The sequence below is a fragment of the Watersipora subatra genome, chromosome 3 (genome assembly GCF_963576615.1).
Source record: "Watersipora subatra chromosome 3, tzWatSuba1.1, whole genome shotgun sequence".
In the NCBI taxonomy this organism is placed as follows: domain Eukaryota; kingdom Metazoa; phylum Bryozoa; class Gymnolaemata; order Cheilostomatida; family Watersiporidae; genus Watersipora; species Watersipora subatra.
Genome location: NC_088710.1, coordinates 59,677,607 through 59,705,594, shown reverse-complemented (window position 1 = coordinate 59,705,594; position 27,988 = coordinate 59,677,607). Strand labels below are relative to the sequence as shown.

The 27,988-nt window shown below is 33.0% G+C and overlaps 1 protein-coding gene across 1 annotated transcript; it reads left to right on the top strand.

The window, feature by feature from the left end:
* The first annotated feature begins 1,151 nt into the window (after nt 1–1,151).
* Nucleotides 1,152–18,601, top strand: LOC137392125 (serine/threonine-protein kinase ULK4-like). Its single transcript, XM_068078754.1, has 23 exons — nt 1,152–1,289; nt 1,562–1,661; nt 2,426–2,509; nt 2,608–2,834; nt 4,048–4,150; nt 4,878–5,040; nt 5,220–5,348; nt 8,221–8,339; nt 8,416–8,712; nt 9,341–9,566; nt 10,537–10,615; nt 10,884–11,159; nt 11,312–11,398; nt 12,699–12,884; nt 13,759–13,886; nt 13,977–14,116; nt 14,564–14,791; nt 14,907–15,059; nt 15,825–15,960; nt 17,007–17,099; nt 17,328–17,376; nt 17,731–17,836; nt 18,465–18,601. The coding sequence occupies exons 1-23, from the start codon at nt 1,152–1,154 to the stop codon at nt 18,599–18,601; spliced, it is 3,384 nt and encodes a 1,127-aa protein (XP_067934855.1).
* Nucleotides 18,602–27,988: the final 9,387 nt, after the last annotated feature.

Sequence of the window (27,988 nt, the reverse complement as noted above, 5' to 3'; positions counted from 1 at the left end):
TTGCTGCCTTTTTTACAACAAAACTTCAACTTGCAGATGTCTCAATGTTTATGACTTTAAACAAGCAAGTGTTTGTTTTTATGTTAATAAAAACTCTGATTTTTAAACAGAACACATTTACAACAAAAAATTTGAAAATATAAATTCTGCTGAAATAAATACAACAAAATTGTTAAGGGCCACTTATACTAAAGGTGTCTGTTGAAACTGACTGGTGGAGAAAGTGAACATTTATATACACAGTATCATTAACTCAATTAAATCAGTTTGCACAATTGCGATAGTTTATATCATTTTTGTCATTGACCACACTTTGCCTTCTTACACATAGTACGCACATCAGAACCTGTGGTAGGAGCATATCTTCAAACAAGAAAAATTATTTAAGGATGGATAACTGACCAATAACAGCAATGGCATGTTTCTGATGCCGGCTAAGGTTGCATTTTAGCTTTAATAATCTGCATTCAACCATTTTGACATTGACTTGAGGAAATAAAATATTGAAAAGCTCGATGTCCAAGTGGCTACTGTTAATGCAATTTGATGTATCTATAGTCGTAAACAAGATGGAGGTCTGTCTAACGACATTTGAATGATGTTATTCCACATCTAGTTTTTGTATGTAACTAATGAAAATATTTGGTGCTTGTGCTCAAAGCCATAAAAACTAGTAGAAAGAAACAATTCAACTATATTTTTATGCTTAGAATATGATAAGTATTTTTGAACATTGAACCCTACTTGCTAGCAAAACACGTTCTCTGTATATGATGTACCACACACAATATTGGTCTTGCTTCCAAAGTATTTTGTGTAGTAGGTAGCAACAACAATTGTTTTTCTCTGTATTTCTTAAGTAAATGTCAGTTTTTTTCTCATGCAGCAGATGGCAGATTTCTTTTTTTATTGCTGTCGTTTTAATTGTGTTGTCATAGCAAGGATTTGTAAGTAAATAAGACATTATTATTATTGTAAGATATGTTTTATATCATGCAAGTTTATCTAATACTAATTAGCAAACTAACTCCTTGCTGCTCTATCCTTTTAAATGTTTGCGAAATTACAAGTAAGATTGTTGAACCGCAGAAAAATAATGCATCTGCAATGCAACTCCCCTTCCTACATATAATTCTTTCAGGATATGCAAAATGGAAAACTTTGTACTCTATGATGAAATTGGAAAGACTGACAATTGCATTATCTACAAAGGCCGACGAAAAGGCACTGTTGTATTTCTGGCAATATATTGTGTCGAGAAGTCTCGACGGGCTGAGATCACTAACCAGGTAAAATTTGTATTCTGTAATAATACTTATAACCCATCAGGATGCTGTTTGGCTGCTAATATATTGAAGCAGATGCTGACAATTGACTCGTTCAAGCATCCAAAGTCTAAGTACATCTCATATGCCATTTCCGTTGAAAATCACTTAGTCATATTGGCATTCGAATGTGATAGGCACTTCATCCACTCAGCGTTAATTCAGCGTTTTTGGGAGTTGAAAAGTGTCGACGCTAAATATAAACGATTCATCGTTGATATGTTTTATGTACACAGGTACGGCTCACTCATGAGATCAAACATTCTCATATCCAGCAGTTCTACGAGTGGTATGAAACGACCAATCACCTCTGGCTAGTTCTTGAGCTTTGCAATGGTTAGTATGACCTCAGCCCATCTGTCACGGAAGGCTTTGTAGATTATTAACCCTTTTACAGGCATAGCGACATTATTGTCATTTAGCGATACTGACACTGATGGGCAGAGCGACTATTATGTTGCCACACAAACGTCTTTTATAAATTGATTTCTGGTTAACTTATTGCCTTTTTTTGTTTAATTTTTTTAACGATAGTGAACTACAATATATTGCTCTCTGTTAACAACCCAAAAATGAGCCGTTTTGAGAAAAAAACGATCGTGTTTGCAATACTAAACGAAGGAAAAATCCGAAATAAAACGTCTATAAATAAAATTGGGAATTTTGTTTGTAGCTTGTTCCTGCTTTTGTTTTCGCTTTCTGAATGTTTTCCCAAAGTGCAACAACTTTTTTTTACTGTCATGGCGTCCTCCAAAGGCTGTAGGCAAAGGCAAGGTTATAGAGAAACAAGAATAAGCACATGGTGTCAAGACTGCAGTGTAGGCCTCTGCAAGGGCAAATGCTTCCAAAAGTACCATAGCTAGAGAAACAGTTACATGAAGAATTGATTTTAAACATGTTTATTTATATTCAAGTGTATCATAAAAACATAATACACGTATACAATATCATAAATAGGAGTGTATCAATGATTTTTATTAATCGATTCGTGAAAAATTAATTTGCCTAAAGGGTTTTAAATAGCCCAAAAAAACTCGCCTGCGAAAGGGTTAAAGCACTGAGGTATAGAATTACTAATGGTAGGTCCCTTTTTATGTTAGGCGGAACATTGGAAAAACTTCTGGAACAAGATGGAGCCTTACCTGAAACATGCGTCCGACAGTTTGGCCAAGATTTAGTTGAAGGTACCGTTTTACATATGCTTCTGTTTACCTTGAAGTCACCTATTGGCTGGATAATTGCGTATCACAGGTTTTGTCGAATCCTCAATCATCATTTTTAGGCCTGCATGGCATTCATTCTCTCGGAATGCTCTTTTGCGACCTGCGACCTTCAAAGCTCCTTCTGGATGGCAGCGGCATAATCAAGTTCTCGGACTTTAGTTTAGCGCGTATCGAGGGGGAGAACTTGGATGAGCTACTAGGCATGTTTGGTGAGCAGAGTGGGGAGGAAGAAGCAGACTATGACTCCACCGGAGACCAAGGTCCAAAGTCCAAAGGCTCTAACAAGGTGATTCGTTAGTTCGCAAAAAATATTAATACTAAACAATCACCTCTACTTTTGATATTTGTTTGGTCAGCCTTGAGAGAGGTTTTTGTTGGCTAATCGAGAGGCATGCTTACTTCATCTGACCAACTGAACATCGAGGCTGAATCCACTTCAAAAACTTTTGAATAGCTTGCACTTCTTTCTGAGAAGGTGCAAACATTTTTACAACATAAATGAGCTTGTACTTCTCTATATTCTTGCATCCTATTTTATTTTTAACAAAGTCGATTTTTATTAGCAATTAAACATTCATATACAAAGCCTTGATGAATTTTGGTCACATAACGATCTTATTCTTTCTTTTTGTTTAATCCATGTTGACACTGCACTTTTTGGAAGATTTTCTCTTTTTGATAATGCTGATAGCTTTAGTCCTGCTTCGATTTCCTCGAGTACTTCAAGTTTGTCAGAAGGTTTCTACGCTTTTCTTTGCTTGCGTGATGCCATCGTAAAGCGGATGTCTGTTGTAGCGGACGTCAAGCCACGAGCCTATTTGTGGCATTTTATCTTTATGTATCCGCATATAATCACTGTTACAATATGTTTTTTGCATGCTGTGTCTATCTTTATTAAATTTTTATCGCTAATACCTTCCAACGTTTATAGCTTGGCCGTAACTAAGCGAACATCTTAGCGACCCTATTAATCATTTTTATACAATTTCTTTTTCGGTTCCATTATACGGTACGGGGGAAATTATACGTACACTATACGTGTACTAAAAGCACTTTCGTTAAGAAAGCAGAGTAGTCTCAGCTCCGCGACTAGTGGAAACTCTTTCGAAATAAATTGAACGGAAACCGTTTGTGAATTCGGCAAAAAACTGTTGGAGTTAACGGTGCCGAGGTCGAGTTATATAAAGCCATTTATCATTGCGTGGGAACGGACCAAGCAAATCCATTCGAGTTAACCATGTGTTCGCTATATCCGAGGGCGAGTTATCCATGTTTCACTGTATTTTATTTATCATTTTTCTTTTAACCAGATCTCAATGAAACTTTAATTTTCATTGTGGAAGCTAGCAACTACATGGATTACTTTGTATTTCAGCATCCAGATTGCTGGCTATTGGTTTTATTTATAGCAGGGCCATCACACCAAATCCCATACTTTCACTACACAGCATTAATATAATGAAAAATCAAAGCATAATTTTACTTTTTGTGTATTTTAGGGATCAGCCCACTACATGGCCCCAGAGGTGATACAAGGTGGACCACACACCATGTCCAGTGATATTTGGTCTCTCGGCTGTGTGCTCTACGAACTTTTTACTGGTAAATTTATTATGCATATATTTCATCATATATGAAATGGACCACGGTACATCAATTGTGGCAATTTTCCAGAAGTCAGAATTGGAGTCAAACCTTGACGTTTAAAGTGAATCCGCTTTAATATTTGCTTCATACATATCAATACTGTCATCCACTAAAACAAATATTCTTATTAGAATACTTTGTGCTTGTTTGAGTTTTAGTAAAGCAAAGAAAAATATAAATACTTCAAGCAACTAATATAGCGAGGACCATATGTTGAGGTTTTACTGCATGTCTAACCTGGCAAGGAGTCTTACACTCAAGCCATGAACTGCTGCCTGTTAGAAGTCTTACATACCGTAATATCTCTCATGAACTTATGATATGTTATATATACCATAATATCTCTCGGGAACAATTGATATTGCTACATATACCGTAATACCTTTTATGAGCGGTCTTTGTAGATCACCGTTACATGAATATCAATTGTTCTTTTGGCAATTATTTCAAACTCGCAATCAAATCATTTCTTAGTTGAAAGCTAAATTGTCAAAAAGAAGACAAGAGCTGATGTAAAAACTAGCCTGGTGTTTAATACTAAGTTATATAATAATACTAATGATGCATCACAATATGCAGTAGTTAGCTATCTATGTAGAGCATTGTTTATTTCACTGCTGACAATAAATACATTTATATTAGTAATTACTTACGTGGTTATGCTGCCTGTTTCTATCTTCAGGATGCAAGCCTTTCGAGGCTGAAAACTTTAGTGAATTGGTGAACAAAATTATTCATTTGGATTTGCCTCCACCATCTGTAAAAGGATCCAGATTGTCCGCCAAACCATCACCAGATTTAGTAGATCTAATAACAGGCCTGCTAAAGAAGGACCCAAGTGAGAGGTGAGACTAACCTGATAGTAACTAGACATACACGTACTGTACATACCGGGTGGCCCTGATTCTTACAGTGTTCAGTTTTGAATGGTTTCGTAGACAAAGTTTTTTAAAAACAATTTTCTTCATTTATAATTTGTGTGTTTTATGCCATCTATGCAGCTTCATTCTGGTGTTTATTACAGGAGTCACTGGGAGGAAATCATTTTGCATCCGTTTTGGAATGGAAAACTCAAGCACCTGAGCAGTGAATCAGAGTTGGCAGTTTCTACTGACATGAAGGAAGTTCGGTGTACAACGCCTTTGAGTAAAAGGTAGTATTTCTTGTACTGAGTTGTTATTCGGTGATTGTGTTAGTTCATAAACTTCTAATGGGGCAGCTTGATTATATAACAGTACATTTGCTCTTTTCTATAAATATTCCTTGAATTCATATTAATTTGCAAGTTTAAATTGTTTTAATAATTTTACTTTGGTGTTAATATTTTTACGCATTTATGTAACAACTGTCTATATTGCTATTTCAGTGCTTGTTTTTACCAGCTGACATCGTGAAAACTTTCTTTACATTTTTTCGACATTCCATTTTGTGTTGCATGCTAACTGATGAAAGTGAGCACCTGTTGTCCAACTTGAAGCGAGCATCTGTTGTCTAACATCAAAGTGAGCACCTGTTGTCCAACTTCAAAGTGACCCCTGCCATGTCAAAGTGTCAAAAATCATGAAACGTTCACTGGAACTATCGCAGAGATTTTATGTGAAATGATAATCTTGTAGGCAGAACGAACTGGCTCATTTTCTATCAATCTCCATTTTAGCCAAGTTTGAATTGGTCATCCAAGACTGGTCATGCATCTAGTTTGCCTAGAACTTATAAAAAGCTAGAGGTTTCCTCTTGTATCATTATGTTAAGTGTAAATGTAGGAAGAGTCATTGTACTAATGAATACTTTATTAGATATTAAGTATTTCTAGAAGTAAGCTGGGATGCAGAGCTGCTTTCAAATGACTTTTTTATGACTCAAATCAAATCATATCCCGTGAACTACAAATCAAATCAAATTCCCGGCCCTTGTCAGCAGATTTGAAGGAAATCAAATTAAGTCGAATCAGCCCAATAACGAATTCAAATCCCAAATCATTTGAGAATGATTTGAAATACTCTTTCAAATTGTTCACTCAATTGTTGCATAGTATGATCAAGCTACAGTATAGCTGTAGCGGCATAGCCTGTACTCCTATTCATAGGACCTGACCCAGAGAGAAAGGGTAAGGGGTTTGCCCCCCTGCCCGTTTTGGGTTCTATGGATAGGAATAGTATAGCTGTATCTCTGTACCACTATATGTATTGTGTAAGCTAAGTTCATCACTAGATACAGTTTTGTTCTTTGTTATACGAGGTACATGTACTTGTTTAAAGTTACAAAATATAAGATACAAATATAAGATAAAACCTGAAAATATTGGCAAGTGAAACACAGTTACTGAGGCTTGAACTTGAAAGAGACGAAACTAAGCATTGAGCCTATAATTAACAGTTACATAATATTAACACATTTACTTAAATATACTTGTTGCGTTTTAGAAAAACTAGCTTGCGCAAGTTTTCAGATGTTAAGGAGCTCCTGTGTGGCCTCATGATGAAGCCACTTTTACTAAAAACTCGTTCTATGGGAGCTGATGAAGCTGGTACTGAAAGGACCTTCAGCACCAGCTTGCTAAGCCTCAGTAACTGTGTCTCACCTTGCCAATAGCTTAGAGTGTTACAAGAAGATCTGCTTTTCGCCATATACTTTTCAATCTCCTGATTTACTGAATCCAGGTTACTTGTACTAGCTAAAGGTGCTCTATTCAAAAAATCAGCCATCATATCTTCATTATCACATATTTGTATTTGCTGAGTGCATGTGACTTCCTCTTTCTGTACATGGTCCTTTTAAATCGAAATCCCGTTTTAAGTATTTTACTTCACTTAGTAAGTAAGTGACTGTGTATAAATTATTATTAATTATAATATCATACATATAATATAATTAATTATATAATAAAAATGTATACTACATAAATGGTAATGTTAAAACTATGGATGATATATAATTATTACATTCATCATACTTACTTGGATAGAATGTTATTGTTATGCTATTCATTTATAATTTAAAATAATAAATTAAATCAAAATTTTATTTAATATTATTCTAATAAATTTGATATAACAAATAAAATTTTAATTTATTAATTAAATTCTACCCAATTATAATATAATGCATATTTATATTCATGAACATTGTCATTACTGTGAATATTGAATGTGTCTGCGGCATAGAATAGAATTGTATCGAATATTATATATTATAAAACTCTATTCATTCATTCACGCCGTAGGCACAGCACAAGTAATTTTTATTTTGACTAGTGACTGTGAGGTTAGAGTGGGATAGTCACAACCAATTTCTAGCAATCAAATAATTGACATCAAAGTATTCAATGCCAGCACCACAACTACAAACATGCCTTTTCCACAGCTTACCAGAGCTGCTCATGTTGATTTCTTTTACACACACGACACGCGGTCCTTTTCTTTCTTCTGTAGAGGGACACGCACGCGGTTGCTTAGCCTCGGTATCGATGGTGCGCATTTCTTGCCAAAGTTTGGGCTAACTTTGCAAACGTCGTAAAAATGTTTCGATCAGTTACAGAAGACTAGGCTATCGATAGCGATGTGATTTGATTTATTTTTCAAATCAAGTCTTCAAATCAGCCCGACACTTCAAATCAAGTTACTTCCAAAACTTTTCAAATCAAATCACCATTTGTGTCAAATCAGTACAATATGATTTGTTTCAAATATTCAAATCACCATGATTTGAAAGCAGCTCTGCTGGGATGCATGAAATTTTTATTTTCTATCAAACAGGTGAGGGGGTGTTTAAGAGCCTGATTCTCAGGGACCAGAAGGAGTTTAAACTAAATATCTTAGCGACGTGACAGAAGGCGCCGAGCATATGAGTTTGAAGTTTGGATGAAATCCACAAAATGTGAAAATGATATGCGTTTCCACATCTTGTGACCAATAAAATAACACACACCTGCATGCGCGGGCACACAATGACAAAGTGGGATTTATTGATACAGCTAATTTGTCACTGTAATAGTTTTATGTTCCTTTTTGTCACTAACCTCATAGGTCGAGTAGTACACTGCTGGAACACACCAAGACCGGCTCAGTACTCGGTTATATTAAAGATGTTGAGATGAGGCAAAGTCTGGACAGACCCCTCACCGCCCTTCTAGCTGAAACACAAGGTGAGTGCGAGTGAATGCATTATAGCATAATGAGAGGCTGATATGCCGGCTAGCTGACGGTTACATAACTTTGCAGGAGGAATAGAAGGCAATCTGTCAGAAAGTTTGAGACCTAGGTCTAGGCAAGGAGGGAGTGGAGGCGACATGGATGCAGCAAAGTTCACAATGAGCTCTAGGCCCCTCACCTCACAAGGCAATAGGGCTGATGAAGGTGAAATCATGCGAAAGGATGAAAGTGGAGGGTTTAACGCTTTGGAGATTGTCTACTACACTAGTGATTGGATTGTCTCCAACATATCAGATAACAACAAAATACAGAAGTTACCTCCCCTTAAATATGACCAGAAATCTCTGCAGCTACCCGGACACAGTGGTGAGTTTATCATGCCCCTCTAGCTATTTTAGTATGTTTTTGCTACTTCAAAATAAATGGATTTTATAAATTGGGGGAAGTCTATTGATTATGCAGCATTTGTGAATGTATAAGTCATAAAGTCAGGTGTAATAACATGCAGGACTAATAAGCACCAAGACCATGTCTTCATATTAATCTAAATGGTTGCATTCTTCTAACTATTGAATCGATTTTAATCTCCGGTGAAAAAGGTACGCTGAACTAATAAAAGGCAGCGCGATGTATCGAGTAAACCTTGTTTAGCTGGCCACACTGCAATTCATCAAGTTCTAAATTCAGTATTCAAAATTTGAAAATATTGTCACAAATAATTAAAATAAAACAGCCAAATTATATCCAACAATCCTACTCAGCTAATGGGTCTGAAGGATTTTAACAAAAAGTCAACATTGTGTGTATCTATCTATGACAAGTGTTACAGTAGGTAGACACACACGCAATGATGACTTCATTGTTGTGAGTGCGATGTCTCATGATCACATCGTTGAGCCGATGTGTACTGATGTGATTGGTTGTATGCAAGCAAATTAATTGTTTGAAATACGTAAAGCCTTGTTTAACTCAGTTCAAGTTTGCATTTTTGCAGTTGCCAAACTCTCCGGAATGAACAAAAAAGATTGCGAGAAACACCTCACGACACTCGCAGATTTACTTAGCATGGAAGAAAAAGGACCACCCACTCAGAAAAGAGGGCATCTTCTGACGTATGCCACCATAGTCAGTGCTAACACTGCATTTGCCGAATATTTGGTTCGTCGCAACCTGATATTCTCACTGACAAAGCAGCTCAAAGATGCCAACCACATTGATACGTAAGTGTGGTAAATGACCCTAGTTCAGTATGATGTGACCCTAGTTCAGTATGATGTGACCCTAGTTCATTATTATGTCACCCTAGTTCAGTATTATATGTCCCTAGTTCAGTATTATATGTCTCTAGATCAGTATTATATGTCCCTAGTTCAGTATTATATGTCCCTAGTTCAGTAGTATATGCCCCTAGTTCAGTATTAAGTGACCCTAGTGTTCAAGTGCATTGAACTACACTACTGAAAATATTCAGGAGTTGAACTTCATATACTAATTCAAATCACTACACGTGATACGTATTCGTATATATGATTGCTTATTTCTTATTATATTTACCAGTGTGTGATGCAATGGGCTGATTGTAAACTTCATGTATCTTTGTTATCATGTGCAGTATTAGGTAGTAGAACACAAGGATTCGCTTGCTGTAATCAGTTAGTTTTTCTATCTTCTCTTTTTTACTTGCTAGTTTTTTAGAATATTTGTACAAATATTATAAAAAAAATTTCATCTTCTTTTGTTATTTTTGGATTTCTTATTATTATATTACAAGTTAAATAATATTCAATCGTTATCATTGTCATATAAATTCAAATAATTATAAATGCTGTTTGTTGGAATGCATCTATTTTTAATTTAATAATAAAAATACTAATAATAGCAATAATACTTTGAAAAAAGCAAATTTTTTTTATAAACCGAATAAACCTGATTTTAATTTCTTCAAGATAGTTTGTGTATTATAATATATAATATATAAAGTATCATTCTGGGAGCACAGCTTATTTATTGAGCATTATTACTTACTAGCCATAAATAAGACTAGAAGTACAATTGATTGGATGTAGTTTGCACCAGTATTGGAGTAGACGTGACATATTTTTCAAATTATTAGGCATGACTCCCATAGGCCATAAAACTGTTATTTGTTTCTCATGTTGAACACTAATCAAACTTTGCTCTATTTTGTAGAAGAATGAAAATCTCTCGTCTCATTGGCTCGCTGGCTCAGAACTGCGATGACAGCGTTCCTGACAGCAGCTATGCTGAGGTGCCATCATCTACGCATCTGTGATTTGTCACGTTTATTCACCGTTTTCATTTAAACAGACGTTTATTGGTAGACAACTCATGGCTGAGTGACAGCGGAGTAACTTTATATACTACAGTAACTACTGCGTATATGTCAGAGTTGATATAACAGGTTTTATGTGATTTTGAGAGACTGCAAGAGTTTTAAATTTATTTAAAGGTCAACTCAAAATTTAACCTACTACCAAGTTGGGGCAATAATTTTAATCATGTTTTGTTATCTGCAGGCTGCAGTCATCCTCACAGACATGTTGAGGGAGAATTTCCGCAACGCTAAACTGAAGAGTGTACTGCTGCCAGCCCTTGGAGAGATCGTTTTTCTTATAGCCCGAGTCAGCGAGCACTGCCCGGTGTCTGTTAAAGATAGCAACAAATCTGCTATCCCTTCACTCACCTTCACTATGATACTCAAGTGTCTCAAAGAAGGTGATGACATCGTGACTCATCACTACGCTGCCAAAACTATTGAAAACATAGTGGCAACAAACACGGATGTGTGTCAGGTGTGTTGTGTATTCCAAATATGATAAGTTGGAAATGAATGCTGTTGTACCTACAATAGTTTGTTGCATACATATGTCTTAATGTCTGTTGATGGCTGATAGCATACCGGTACTGCTGTACCTCTGTGATTATCCTGTAGCGATTTTTGTAGAAATTTGTGACAAATGAGGTGGGCCAGTCACTTTGGTACCTCTGCACTCACTCATCCGTCGACTCACCAAGGATTACCGCACTTTCGGTAAGCAAATATCACTTTTTATCAGCAAAACTGTTGCTGGACAGTTGATACACTAGGAAGTAACTCTTTAGACATGCTACCCATCTGTCATTCTAACGTTTGTTCGTTATTCACCACAGGGTGTCATTGTTAGAGTGCTTTTATGTAAACAGATAAATTTTTATGCAGACTGTGCATTGAGCGAAATTGTACCAGTTGGCCAAGGTCTTTAACTTGTCAGGAGAATGATCGATCTTGTCTAGTAACTTTCTATGTGTATTTGTGTATATACATGTATTTGCTTTTGTTGGCTGTGTAAGAACTAGTACTGACCAAAACAATTCGCTCTGTGAGCTAGTACTAACCAATAAAATCTACTCTCTTTGAATTGGAATTGGCCAATAACTTCTGTTCTCTTTGAACTAGGACTGACTAATAATTTCTGCTTTCTTTGAGCTAGTACCAATCAATAACTTGTCTGAACTAGTGCTGGTCAATAACTGCTGCCCTGCGTGAACTAGAACTGACACCTCTTTATTTCTTACTGTTTTTACTGGAGATGTGATAGCGGCAAACCTCTACATTTTGTTACAACTTTATTTTACTCAGGTGTGTTTTCTTGCTGTTCAACACTTCATAATTGATCTGCACCCCTGCACACGAGCTGTCACTCATAATATTGATGAATATGAACTATTGTCGTTTTATTTATGTAGTCGACTATCTACTTGTCTAACTAAAAACCTAATGCCATGGCTGACACATTATAACTGCATCATATTATTTTGTTTGAGGCTTTCGTTGAATGCTGCTCAACATTGTCTCATAGTTGTTGTGACAACCAATCTTACGAACAATGTTCGTATCTCACGGTGCTATTATAAATTCTAAATGCTCAAATAGACGTTGCTTAAAAACTCAAGTCTATTGATACGAGTAATATTATATCTTAATTGCAACAAATAATATTATTAGAATTGGGATTTCGTTTTATCAAACTTTTTCAGTTATTATAAAAACAGTGTCTCCTATGTTTAACTGAACTAAATATTTGAACACATTCAATTTTTCGACGGTTTATTCTATATTATTATTTATTTTATATATGTTTATATGAAGTATTACATAGACAGCAGTAACAATGCAGATTACTAAAAATTTGAACCTATCATTGCATAAATAGCAGACGAAGGGAGGCAATTGAAAATTGATTTTGACAAATCAAAATATAAAAGTTACTGCTGTATCAGGTTGATAGAGGTCTTTTAAACTCAAGGTTCTTGTCTGCTCAAAGTTTTTTTTAGATGCTCTGTTCTTGCAGGCACTATGCAGGATTACAAAGAACAGTATCGGAGTGTTTGAGTCTGTAATTGAAAAAGTAGGATTTCCCAACCTACTAAACACGATAAGTTCCTCGTCATCTAGCAGGATTCAGCAAGCCTATGTAACAATGCTGTGCGAAGCAGTCAGCCGTGGCCAACACAAACAGAAGTACCTCATTCAGAAGGTAGAGTCTTATCGTCTTCATATGCATTTAGAGTTACGAATCAGATGGGATGACAGACTTGGACTGACTAGGCAATGAGTAAAGCACTTTATTTTCTAGCATGAATGCTGAGTTAACCTCTATCATAGAACACTCTTGCCATGCTTCATATTCCTCTTCTCTGAAGGTGAATCGATGTCGGTCGATACTTCTATGACTCTGCTTGTTTTCAGCAGTTTGTGACATCACTTGTGCCATTAGCACTGAGTGAACATGGAATATAGTCTATGTGTTGGCAGACGAAAGGGTTTAGGTAATGGGAAACTCTCCTATTCTACCACAGACTTCTATTTCATCATAAAGACTTTGCGGCAGCTGATTGTTAATGCTGTTGTGTTGTTGACCATACATATTAGCAAATAACCAGGAATTGCCTCAAAATGGAAAGTATATAAAGAAATATTGAATATATTTGTGTTAAAGTTAGGCTATCGTAAAAAATGATTTAGGAAACTAGGTCGAAATTTAGCAATTTTAAAAGGGAAAGTTTGATTGTTCTTTCATTCCATATCTGTTGACAGATATAGATCGAAAGAACTCTCATAGTTCGAAAGAATGAAATCATGGTCGAGATCGATGAGCATGGATTGAAAAATACTCTCATCGTTACTCTCATAGTTAAACTTGTTGTATTCATGTTGGGCTCAGCTAACTAGAATGACAGTAGCAGTCCTTCACAGTCCTAACAGTTGTCACACGAACATCAATAGATTGCTAACGTCAGCAATGCTAGCAGTCAGTGTACTTAGTTGTCTTTCCTTTGATGTTAGTGGATTTGTTAGTAGCATGCAGTTATCAGACTGTTCTGCAGACATGGATACTGGTATTTATGTAGGAGTTGTTTACTACTGCTCTGCATTTACTCGAGAGTACATCCAGTGTGGTGAGAGGCAAGACCTTTGTGCTCATCTACATCATTATACAGGAAGACAGCGAGCAGCTTCTCAATCTCTGCCAGTCCAGGTAGGTTGCTTCATCGAGATTCCTTTGTATGTCGCCTTTGCATTAATGTGTAACTTCTTTAAAATGAAATAACTAAATTTGGTTTGCTAGATTAATAATGTACATGGAACGGGATAAGAAGAAACAGCACCAGACAGACAAACCAGAGCAGTGGAACCAAATTCAGTACTTGAACATCTGCTTAAACAGCCTGCTCACTGAAGTCACCAGACGCATTCCTCTCATAGTTGGTGAGAATTTTCTTGCATCAGCTGTTTGACAGCTGACAACACATGAAAACCCTTGCAGGTGATAGCGTATTATTGACAGGTCGACATTAGAGGTCTTATTTTGACTTTCAGAAGGCTCCATTACATTATGTGGCATCGTAAAATATTGGATGTCATCTAAAATTTTGCTTTTGAACAATGAAAGTCTTTAGGACGCCTTCAACTTTAATTGCGTATCAGTGATTTCTTAACTGAATTTTTTAGCAGAATACAAAACGTCATCATTGTGCAATTTCCGTTAATTTTTTGCACCCCTGTGGGCTGAATCAACTACTATTTAGCCTTTTTTTGATGAAATTGTTTACAACGGTCGTTTGTAGGCTATGTCAAATTTATACAGCTATATAGAGGGAAACTTGCTTTCTTACGCCATTTTGAATGTGCCATTCAGTGTTCTCTTTGTTGTAGATACTTTTCTTCAGTTACTTAACAGTATATCCGGAAGGAAACACTTGTCCGCTGCTCAGGGCAAGCAGGTCAAGCACTTGCTTCCTGTAGTCAATCTCCTGCAACCACTAGTCAGTAGCTCAGTTTTTCGTCCTTACATAGTAAATGAAGAGTTCATATTATGTGTAGCCCGACTCTTGGAGCACACAGTTATGGTAGACAGTGGGGAGACAGGACTCAGTTCTTCAGGTTGGTTGTCATTCAATTCTCTCTTCTGCTGTTTTGGTTATGTTCTAGCTGATTGTGGTTGTATGGATATGAGTATCATACGGATATAACTGTCAGTGAACTCTCCTACCGACAGGAAATGTGGGTGTGCCACGAGAAGAGTTTGTACATTCTGTACTATCAGTGATGGAGACTATTATGCAGCAACCCGCTTTAATTGCAACCTACCAGAATGTGATGACTTCAGAAATTGCCCAATCGCTCTCTGAGCTTTGTCTCAGCGAACAGGGTAGGCAATATTTTTTATCACTAACTTTGCATGGGCTGGTATTATACTAATGACTCTTTTCAATAATACCTAACTTAGCCTCTGAATTTTATACTGAATAGAAGTTTGAATTGCAGATAATTGGGTAGCCAAAAAAGGTCTCTGTAGTTGTTAACAGGTACAATGCCACATTGTGTTTGGGAAATCATCAGGAACATTTTGTCAACACCATTTTTAGGATGACCTTGCAAATTCTAAGCAGTAACAATATTTTTATCACTTAATGGTATGTTTTACTAACAGCCTACAATATTAATCGTAACTTTTAGATTTTATCACATGGAGTAAAACCATCACATGCCAAGTTTCGTTACATTCAACTTTTACATCATTATAAGTTTAACTGACAAATATTTAACTAATTGTGAATCATAAAGTGTTAGTAATGATGCTAATGAAGAGCATAACAGGCATTTGGTTAGAATAAAACTACTTCTGGAACGGCCATCTTGTGAAATTCGAGTTTAGTGATTTGAACAGTTTCAATGATATAATTCCTAGAATACCGTACTTATTCCTTTTCATCCTTAACATTTTACATCTTTTCTCTTAGTTTTTATGTTTTGCCATACGTATATACTCTTCTTCAGTTCTAATAATAGATCGTCAATATTACTGCGAGTTTGTTTCATTATTAGTTATCAACATTGAAGGTTACTTTTTGTGCAGCCTATTGATTATGTTTCTGATACTTACACTTTGTTCATAAGAAATTACGCATTGCAGGTGAGTCTAAACTTCTTTCTCTCAAGCTCTTCTGCGAGTTGGCTAGCGTTTTTTCACAAACTGAGTATCTAACGGAGAGTCAGCAGAAAGGCGCTGACAAGATGGTGGTCATTGTTAGAAAAGATTTGCTGCCTCAGTGAGTTATTAGTATATATGACACTGATTCATGTCTATAATGTTTATAATAATCTTTATTATAATAAGAGCCTTTATTATAATTATATAGAGCGTCCATAATAATGTTACTATGATAAGAGTCGCGTCTGTCTGAAGCCACGCTAAGAGTGCTGGGGAAAAAAGATAGCATCACACGGTAATCAAACCCAGGCGCTGGGATTCCCAGCCCAGCTTGTCACTCTCTGCACCACTTGACCTTCTTTTTAATCTAATAATAATTGTGCACATAGTTATGTGTACAATGGCGCACTCTCATGGCGTGCGAGACTGTCAGCATGCTGGTGTCTATAATAATGGCCTTTAGATGCAGCTTATTAAATGAACACTTGCTTGAAGGAATGCTTAGGCATTGTTGCAAGATTTTGATGGCATGAAGTTACTTATATCGGTTTGACAAGATTAAACTACAGTAATACTCGCTACTCCTACTTTCTAGACCTGCTAAGTGGGAATTTTTGTGAAATGGAAACTAGACATATTTAGTATGATCCACAATCTTAATGCATAAGCTGCTTTTTAAGCTTTTGTAAGTACTATACGTGTAAGTAACATGTACAAGTCCTTGAACATGTGGTGTATTTACATAGTACATTGTATATACAATACTGAAATTCTTAAAGGATAAATGAGAACTGAACATCTGGGCATAATCAAAGAGGTTAAATCACTGCTTAATATTCTTGAGCCAATTAGTGTTAGAATAGCTGAATAATTGATGAGGAGGGGTGGTAAAATTCTATTCAATAGTTGAAAAGTGTTCTTGAGCTATTCTTGTAAAAAGATTATATTTTTATCGCTGACTTCAACTGGCCCAATACTAGCGGACTTTTATGCCGATAGACTGTGTGCTGTCATTCACGCATTAGGCACAGAGACTGACAGAATATTGCTATGTGTATACAAATGAAGGCCACCGAAAACCTCTGATACAGAAAAAACCTCTGATACTTGAAGTCGATAATTAGGTGAAATTACTGTATATGAGACTTTTGTTGCTCTGTTTAGGTTTGAGCAGCTGTTGATGGACCTCAACCCAATTCCTTCCTATGCTCTGAGATTGCTGCAAAATCTGATGAGCTTCCGACCCCAAATAGCTAGGTATCCGCTACTACGCAGCGCACTGTACTGAAACATCCTTTATTCAAATGTTGTTGTATATGAAGACTTGGGAATCAATTATTTTATAGCCATGTGTTCAATAGGTGATGTTCCCTATCCTGTTGTAGGGAGTTTATAGCACTGTGTTCAATTGATGATGTTCCCTATCCTGTTGTAGGGAGTTTATAGCACTGTGTTCAATTGATGATGTTCCCTATTTTGTTGTAGGGAGTTTATGAGCTGTGGTCTTCTACCAGTACTTTATCAAGTCATCGAGGTAAGTATTATGTCATATTATTGAACTGAGCATGAAAAACATTCTCGTGAATCCTCCACCATTTTAGCACGGTTATCACTCTTCTATGTTAAGGAAGTGAGTACCCTACTAGGTTAAGTGCATACTTTATCAGGTTAAGTGCCTACTTTGTCAGGTTAAGCGAGTATTCTACTAGATTAAGCAAGTGAGCACTTTACTAGGTTAAGTGAAGACCCCACCAGGTTATGGAAGTCAATGCACAGCCAGGTTAGGAAGTGAGTGCCCTATTGAATTATTCAGTCTTTTTATGGTTTTTAGGAGGGAAACCATGGATTTTTTCCAGTTAACTAATATGATGCGTGTTTTGTTTGTTAGGAAAATCACAGCAACCCGTTGAGTCAAGTACTTCAGCTTGCTACAGGAGTGCATTGTACCCTTATCCACTACAAAGAGACTGAAATTGCTGAGCTCTACAACCAGGGTATTCCTGATCTGCCTCTTTACCACTCTTGTTCTACTTCTTCCTCACTTTTACGGAGCAGACATTCTTGTTTCACTAGTTCTCCAAGATTTTAGATACATTTGGTGTTTTTGAATTATTCCTGAGCAGATAACAATTACCAAAAGACTCACACAGTTAATCATTAACTTTATCAATGTATTCACAAAGCTACCCGCTGAAGTTATTTTAAGGGTCGCCGTGACACTCGTTAAGGCATTTGCAAGGCTATACAAGTATTTATTTCCTTGTTTTTGATCGCCTGTAGAGTTCATTGCTAGAAACTCAGTCAGTACAGCATTAAATTGCATGCCTGCTCATTTGGTTGTGTGAAAGAATCTAAACTTTTAGCAAACATCGTTTATCTGTTTTCATGTAAGATTTAAAGGATCAGCTTTAGTAAAATCAGATTTATTGCTGTTGTCTGTCTAATTAGAATGAATAAGTGCTAATACTGACTACCCAGACTGATTGCTGCATACACAATATAATGAAAGGCTTGATAGATATTTAGGGCCTGTATCACAACTTTATACTCAATAGCTACCAGCAAACACTACCATGTGACTACTTTATATTTAATAATTACGATCATACGTTATCATTTTAGGCTGTGTAGACCTGCTTGTCTCTGTCTGTCATCGGCTTATACCTTATATTAAAGAGAGGTCTGACCAATCAGATATCAATGTGCCATGCATAACAATGAACTCTGTCCTCGACAGCATCCAGCATCTTCTCAAGTGAGTGTGCTGCTTGATTAGCTCACAAACTCCATGTGTAACAAATTTGCATCATTTATGTGTAGCTAGAATCTTGAATATATAGTGAGAGTTGATTATCTAAAATAATGAACTGTGTAGTTTCTAATCAAATGCTTTTATCAGCTCGTTATTTTTTTAACTAATCATAGTAAATGGTCGTATCTGTATACTAGTAGTAAATTATATTCAACTACCAATACTAAATGATCATATTCAACTACCACTAGTAAATAATCATATTTAACTACTACTAGTAAATGATCATATTCAATCACTACTAGTAAATGATCATATTCAATCACTACTAGTAAATGATCATATTCAACTACTACTAGTAAATGATCATATTCAACTACTACTAGTAATTGATCACATTCAACTACTACTAGTAAATGATCATATTCAACTACTACTAGTAAATGATCATATTCAACTACTACTAGTAAATGATCATATTCAACTACTACTAGTAAATGATCATATTCAACTACTACTAGTAAATGATTATATTCAACTACTGCTAGTAAATGATCATATTCAACTACTGCTAGTAAATGATCATATTCAACTACTACTAGTAAATGATCATATTCAACTACTACTAGTAAATGATTATATTCAACTACTACTAGTAAATGATCATATTCAACTACTACTAGTAATTGATCATATTCAACTACTACTAGTAAATGATCATATTCAACTACTAATAGTAAATGATCATATTCAACTACTACTAGTAAATGATCACATTCAACTACTACTAGTAAATGATCATATTCAACTACTACTAGTAAATGATCATATTCAACTACTACTAGTAAATGATCATATTCAACTACTGCTAGTAAATGATCATATTCAACTACTGCTAGTAAATGATCATATTCAACTACTACTAGTAAATGATCATATTCAACTACTACTAGTAAATGATCATATTCAACTACTACTAGTAAATGATCACATTCAACTACTACTAGTAAATGATCATATTCAACTACTACTAGTAAATGATCACATTCAACTACTACTAGTAAATGATCATATTCAACTACTACTAGTAAATGATCACATTCAACTACTACTAGTAATTGATCACATTCAACTACTACTAGTAATTGATCATATTCAACTACTGCTAGTAAATGATCATATTCAACTACTACTAGTAAATGATCATATTCAACTACTACTAGTAAATGATCATATTCAACTACTACTAGTAAATGATCACATTCAACTACTACTAGTAAATGATCATATTCAACTACTACTAGTAAATGATCACATTCAACTACTACTAGTAAATGATCACATTCAACTACTACTAGTAATTGATCACATTCAACTACTACTAGTAATTGATCATATTCAACTACTACTAGTTAATGATCACATTCAACTACTACTAGTAAATGATCATATTCAACTACTACTAGTAAATGATCATATTCAATCACTACTAGTAAATGATCATATTCAACTACTACTAGTAAATGATCATATTCAACTACTACTAGTAAATGATCATATTCAACTACTACTAGTAAATGATCATATTCAACTACTACTAGTAAATGATCATATTCAACTACTACTAGTAAATGATCATATTTAACTACTACTAGTAATTGATCACATTCAACTACTGCTAGTAAATGATCATATTCAACTACTACTAGTAAATGATCACATTCAACTACTACTAGTAAATGATCATATTCAACTACTACTAGTAAATGATCACATTCAACTACTACTAGTAAATGATCATATTCAACTACTACTAGTAATTGATCACATTCAACTACTACTAGTAAATGATCATATTCAACTACTACTAGTAAATGATCATATTCAACTACTACTAGTAAATGATCATATTTAACTACTGCTAGTAAATGATCATATTCAACTACTACTAGTAAATGATCATATTCAACTACTGCTAGTAAATGATCATATTTAACTACTACTAGTAAATGATCATATTTAACTACTACTAGTAAATGATCATATTCAACTACTACTAGTAAATGATCATATTTAACTACTACTAGTAATTGATCACATTCAACTACTGCTAGTAAATGATCATATTCAACTACTACTAGTAAATGATCATATTTAACTACTACTAGTAAATGATCATATTTAACTACTACTAGTAAATGATCATATTCAACTACTGCTAGTAAATGATCATATTTAACTACTACTAGTAAATGATCATATTTAACTACTACTAGTAAATGATCATATTCAACTACTACTAGTAAATGATCATATTTAACTACTACTAGTAATTGATCACATTCAACTACTGCTAGTAAATGATCATATTCAACTACTACTAGTAAATGATCATATTTAACTACTACTAGTAAATGATCATATTCAACTACTACTAGTAAATGATCATATTCAACTACTACTAGTAAATGATCACATTCAACTACTACTAGTAAATGATCATATTTAACTACTACTAGTAAATGATCATATTTAACTACTACTAGTAAATGATCATATTCAACTACTACTAGTAAATGATCACATTCAACTACTACTAGTAAATGATCATATTCAACTACTACTAGTAAATGATCATATTTAACTACTACTAGTAATTGATCACATTCAACTACTACTAGTAAATTATCATATTCAACTACTGCTAGTAAATGATCATATTCAACTACTACTAGTAAATGATCATATTCAACTACTACTAGTAAATGATCATATTCAACTACTAGTAAATGATCATATTCAACTACTACTAGTAAATGATCATATTCAACTACTACTAGTAAATGATCATATTTAACTACTACTAGTAAATGATCATATTCAACTACTACTAGTAAATGATCATATTCAACTACTACTAGTAAATGATCATATTTAACTACTACTAGTAATTGATCACATTCAACTACTACTAGTAAATGATCATATTCAACTACTACTAGTAAATGATCATATTCAACTACTACTAGTAAATGATCATATTCAACTACTACTAGTAAATGATCATATTCAACTACTACTAGTAAATGATCATATTCAACTACTACTAGTAAATGATCATATTTAACTACTACTAGTAAATGATCATATTCAACTACTACTAGTAAATGATCATATTCAACTACTACTAGTAAATGATCACATTCAACTACTACTAGTAAATGATCATATTCAACTACTACTAGTAAATGATCATATTCAACTACTACTAGTAAATGATCATATTCAACTACTACTAGTAAATGATCATATTCAACTACTACTAGTAAATGATCATATTCAACTACTACTAGTAAATGATCATATTCAACTACTACTAGTAAATGATCATATTCAACTACTACTAGTAAATGATCATATTCAACTACTACTAGTAAATGATCATATTCAACTACTACTAGTAAATGATCATATTCAACTACTACTAGTAAATGATCATATTCAACTACTACTAGTAAATGATCATATTCAACTACTACTAGTAAATGATCATATTCAACTACTACTAGTAATTGATCACATTCAACTACTACTAGTAAATGATCACATTCAACTACTACTAGTAAATGATCATATTCAACTACTACTAGTAATTGATCACATTCAACTACTACTAGTAAATGATCACATTCAACTACTACTAGTAAATGATCATATTCAACTACTACTAGTAAATGATCATATTTAACTACTACTAGTAAATGATCATATTCAACTACTACTAGTAAATGATTATATTCAACTACTACTAGTAAATGATCATATTTAACTACTACTAGTAATTGATCACATTCAACTACTACTAGTAAATGATCATATTCAACTACTGCTAGTAAATGATCATATTCAACTACTACTAGTAAATGATCATATTCAACTACTACTAGTAAATGATCATATTCAACTACTGCTAGTAAATGATCATATTCAACTACTACTAGTAAATGATCATATTCAACTACTACTAGTAAATGATCATATTCAACTACTACTAGTAAATGATCATATTTAACTACTACTAGTAATTGATCACATTCAACTACTACTAGTAAATGATCATATTCAACTACTACTAGTAAATGATCATATTCAACTACTACTAGTAAATGATCATATTCAACTACTACTAGTAAATGATCATATTCAACTACTACTAGTAAATGATCATATTCAACTACTACTAGTAAATGATCATATTCAACTACTACTAGTAAATGATCATATTCAACTACTACTAGTAAATGATCATATTCAACTACTACTAGTAAATGATCATATTCAACTACTACTAGTAAATGATCATATTCAACTACTACTAGTAAATGATCATATTCAACTACTACTAGTAAATGATCATATTCAACTACTACTAGTAAATGATCATATTTAACTACTACTAGTAATTGATCACATTCAACTACTGCTAGTAAATGATCATATTCAACTACTACTAGTAAATGATCATATTCAACTACTACTAGTAAATGATCATATTCAACTACTACTAGTAAATGATCATATTCAACTACTACTAGTAAATGATCATATTCAACTACTACTAGTAAATGATCATATTCAACTACTACTAGTAAATGATCATATTCAACTACTACTAGTAAATGATCATATTCAACTACTACTAGTAAATGATCATATTCAACTACTACTAGTAAATGATCATATTCAACTACTACTAGTAAATGATCATATTCAACTACTACTAGTAATTGATCATATTCAACTACTACTAGTAAATGATCATATTCAACTACTACTAGTAAATGATTATATTCAACTACTACTAGTAAATGATTATATTCAACTACTGCTAGTAAATGATCATATTCAACTACTACTAGTAAATGATCATATTCAACTACTACTAGTAAATGATCATATTCAACTACTACTAGTAAATGATCATATTCAACTACTACTAGTAAATGATCATATTCAACTACTACTAGTAAATGATCATATTCAACTACTACTAGTAAATGATCATATTTAACTACTACTAGTAATTGATCATATTCAACTACTACTAGTAAATGATCATATTTAACTACTATCAGTAAATGATCATATTTAACTACTGCTAGTAATTGATCATATTCAACTACTACTAGTAAATGATCATATTTAACTACTACTAGTAAATGATAATCAACTACTACTAGTAATTGATCATATTCAACTACTACTAGTAAATGATCATATTTAACTACTATCAGTAAATGATCATATTTAACTACTGCTAGTAATTGATCATATTCAACTACTACTAGTAAATGATCATATTTAACTACTACTAGTAAATGATAATCAACTACTACTAGTAAATGATCACATTCAACTACTACTAGTAATTGATCACATTCAACTACTACTAGTAAATGATCATATTCAACTACTACTAGTAAATGATCACATTCAACTACTACTAGTAATTGATCACATTCAACTACTACTAGTAAATGATCATATTCAACTACTACTAGTAAATGATCATATTCAACTACTACTAGTAAATGATCACATTCAACTACTACTAGTAAATGATCATATTCAACTACTACTAGTAAATGATCATATTCAACTACTACTAGTAAATGATCATATTCAACTACTACTAGTAAATGATCATATTCAACTACTACTAGTAAATGATCACATTCAACTACTACTAGTAATTGATCATATTCAACTACTACTAGTAAATGATCATATTCAACTACTGCTAGTAAATGATCATATTCAACTACTACTAGTAAATGATCATATTCAACTACTACTAGTAAATGATCATATTCAACTACTGCTAGTAATTGATCATATTCAACTACTACTAGTAAATGATCATATTTAACTACTGCTAGTAATTGATCATATTCAACTACTACTAGTAAATGATCATATTTAACTACTACTAGTAAATGATAATCAACTACTACTAGTAAATGATCACATTCAACTACTACTAGTAATTGATCACATTCAACTACTACTAGTAAATGATCATATTTAACTACTACTAGTAAATGATAATCAACTACTACTAGTAAATGATCACATTCAACTACTACTAGTAATTGATCACATTCAACTACTACTAGTAAATGATCATATTCAACTACTACTAGTAAATGATCATATTCAACTACTACTAGTAAATGATCACATTCAACTACTACTAGTAAATGATCATATTCAACTACTACTAGTAAATGATCATATTCAACTACTACTAGTAAATGATCATATTCAACTACTGCTAGTAAATGATCATATTCAACTACTACTAGTAAATGATCATATTCAACTACTGCTAGTAAATGATCATATTCAACTACTACTAGTAAATGATCATATTCAACTACTACTAGTAAATGATTATATTCAACTACTACTAGTAAATGATCATATTCAACTACTACTAGTAAATGATCATATTCAACTACTACTAGTAATTGATCACATTCAACTACTACTAGTAATTGATCACATTCAACTACTGCTAGTAATTGATCATATTCAACTACTACTAGTAAATGATCATATTTAACTACTACTAGTAATTGATCACATTCAACTACTACTAGTAAATGATCATATTCAACTACTGCTAGTAAATGATCATATTCAACTACTACTAGTAAATGATCATATTCAACTACTACTAGTAAATGATCATATTCAACTACTGCTAGTAATTGATCATATTCAACTACTACTAGTAAATGATCATATTTAACTACTACTAGTAAATGATCATATTTAACTACTACTAGTAAATGATCATATTTAACTACTACTAGTAATTGATCACATTCAACTACTACTAGTAAATGATCATATTCAACTACTGCTAGTAAATGATCATATTCAACTACTACTAGTAAATGATCATATTCAACTACTACTAGTAAATGATCATATTCAACTACTGCTAGTAATTGATCATATTCAACTACTACTAGTAAATGATCATATTTAACTACTACTAGTAAATGATCATATTTAACTACTACTAGTAATTGATCACATTCAACTACTACTAGTAAATGATCATATTTAACTACTACTAGTAAATGATCATATTCAACTACTACTAGTAAATGATCATATTCAACTACTACTAGTAAATGATCATATTCAACTACTGCTAGTAATTGATCATATTCAACTACTACTAGTAAATGATCATATTTAACTACTACTAGTAAATGATCATATTTAACTACTACTAGTAAATGATCATATTCAACTACTGCTAGTAAATGATCATATTCAACTACTACTAGTAAATGATCATATTCAACTACTACTAGTAAATGATCATATTCAACTACTGCTAGTAATTGATCATATTCAACTACTACTAGTAAATGATCATATTTAACTACTACTAGTAAATGATCATATTCAACTACTACTAGTAAATGATCATATTCAACTACTGCTAGTAAATGATCATATTCAACTACTACTAGTAAATGATCATATTTAACTACTGCTAGTAATTGATCATATTCAACTACTACTAGTAAATGATCATATTTAACTACTACTAGTAAATGATAATCAACTACTACTAGTAAATGATCACATTCAACTACTACTAGTAATTGATCACATTCAACTACTACTAGTAAATGATCATATTTAACTACTACTAGTAAATGATAATCAACTACTACTAGTAAATGATCACATTCAACTACTACTAGTAATTGATCACATTCAACTACTACTAGTAAATGATCATATTCAACTACTACTAGTAAATGATCATATTCAACTACTACTAGTAAATGATCACATTCAACTACTACTAGTAAATGATCATATTCAACTACTACTAGTAAATGATCATATTCAACTACTACTAGTAATTGATCACATTCAACTACTACTAGTAAATGATCATATTCAACTACTACTAGTAAATAATCATATTCAACTACTACTAGTAAATGATCATATTCAACTACTACTAGTAAATGATCATATTTAACTACTACTAGTAATTGATCACATTCAACTACTACTAGTAAATGATCATATTCAACTACTGCTAGTAAATGATCATATTCAACTACTACTAGTAAATGATCATATTCAACTACTACTAGTAAATGATCATATTTAACTACTACTAGTAATTGATCACATTCAACTACTACTAGTAAATGATCATATTCAACTACTGCTAGTAAATGATCATATTCAACTACTGCTAGTAAATGATCATATTCAACTACTACTAGTAAATGATCATATTCAACTACTACTAGTAAATGATCATATTCAACTACTACTAGTAAATGATCATATTCAACTACTACTAGTAAATGATCATATTTAACTACTGCTAGTAAATGATCATATTCAACTACTACTAGTAAATGATCATATTTAACTACTACTAGTAATTGATCACATTCAACTACTACTAGTAAATGATCATATTCAACTACTGCTAGTAAATGATCATATTCAACTACTGCTAGTAAATGATCATATTCAACTACTACTAGTAAATGATCATATTCAACTACTACTAGTAAATGATCATATTCAACTACTACTAGTAAATGATCATATTCAACTACTACTAGTAATTGATCACATTCAACTACTGCTAGTAATTGATCATATTCAACTACTACTAGTAAATGATCATATTCAACTACTACTAGTAAATGATCATATTTAACTACTACTAGTAATTGATCACATTCAACTACTACTAGTAAATGATCATATTCAACTACTGCTAGTAAATGATCATATTCAACTACTACTAGTAAATGATCACATTCAACTACTACTAGTAAATGATCACATTCAACTACTACTAGTAAATGATCATATTCAACTACTACTAGTAATTGATCACATTCAACTACTGCTAGTAATTGATCACATTCAACTACTGCTAGTAATTGATCACATTCAACTACTACTAGTAAATGATCATATTCAACTACTACTAGTAAATGATCATATTCAACTACTACTAGTAAATGATCATATTCAACTACTACTAGTAAATGATCATATTCAACTACTACTAGTAAATGATCATATTCAACTACTACTAGTAATTGATCACATTCAACTACTGCTAGTAATTGATCACATTCAACTACTGCTAGTAATTGATCATATTCAACTACTACTAGTAAATGATCATATTTAACTACTACTAGTAAATGATCATATTCAACTACTACTAGTAAATGATCATATTCAACTACTACTAGTAAATGATCACATTCAACTACTACTAGTAAATGATCATATTTAACTACTACTAGTAAATGATCAT

What these genes read in the sequence shown, in the direction of transcription:
- LOC137392125 (XM_068078754.1), top strand. Translation starts at nt 1,152, where the DNA reads ATGGAAAACTTTGTACTCTATGATGAAATTGGAAAGACTGACAATTGC. An exon ending in AAGAAGGACCCAAGTGAGAG is followed by an intron (nt 5,041 to 5,219) that starts GTGAGACTAACC and finishes TGTTTATTACAG; the next exon opens with GAGTCACTGGGAGGAAATCA. An exon ending in CCTTCTAGCTGAAACACAAG is followed by an intron (nt 8,340 to 8,415) that starts GTGAGTGCGAGT and finishes ATAACTTTGCAG; the next exon opens with GAGGAATAGAAGGCAATCTG.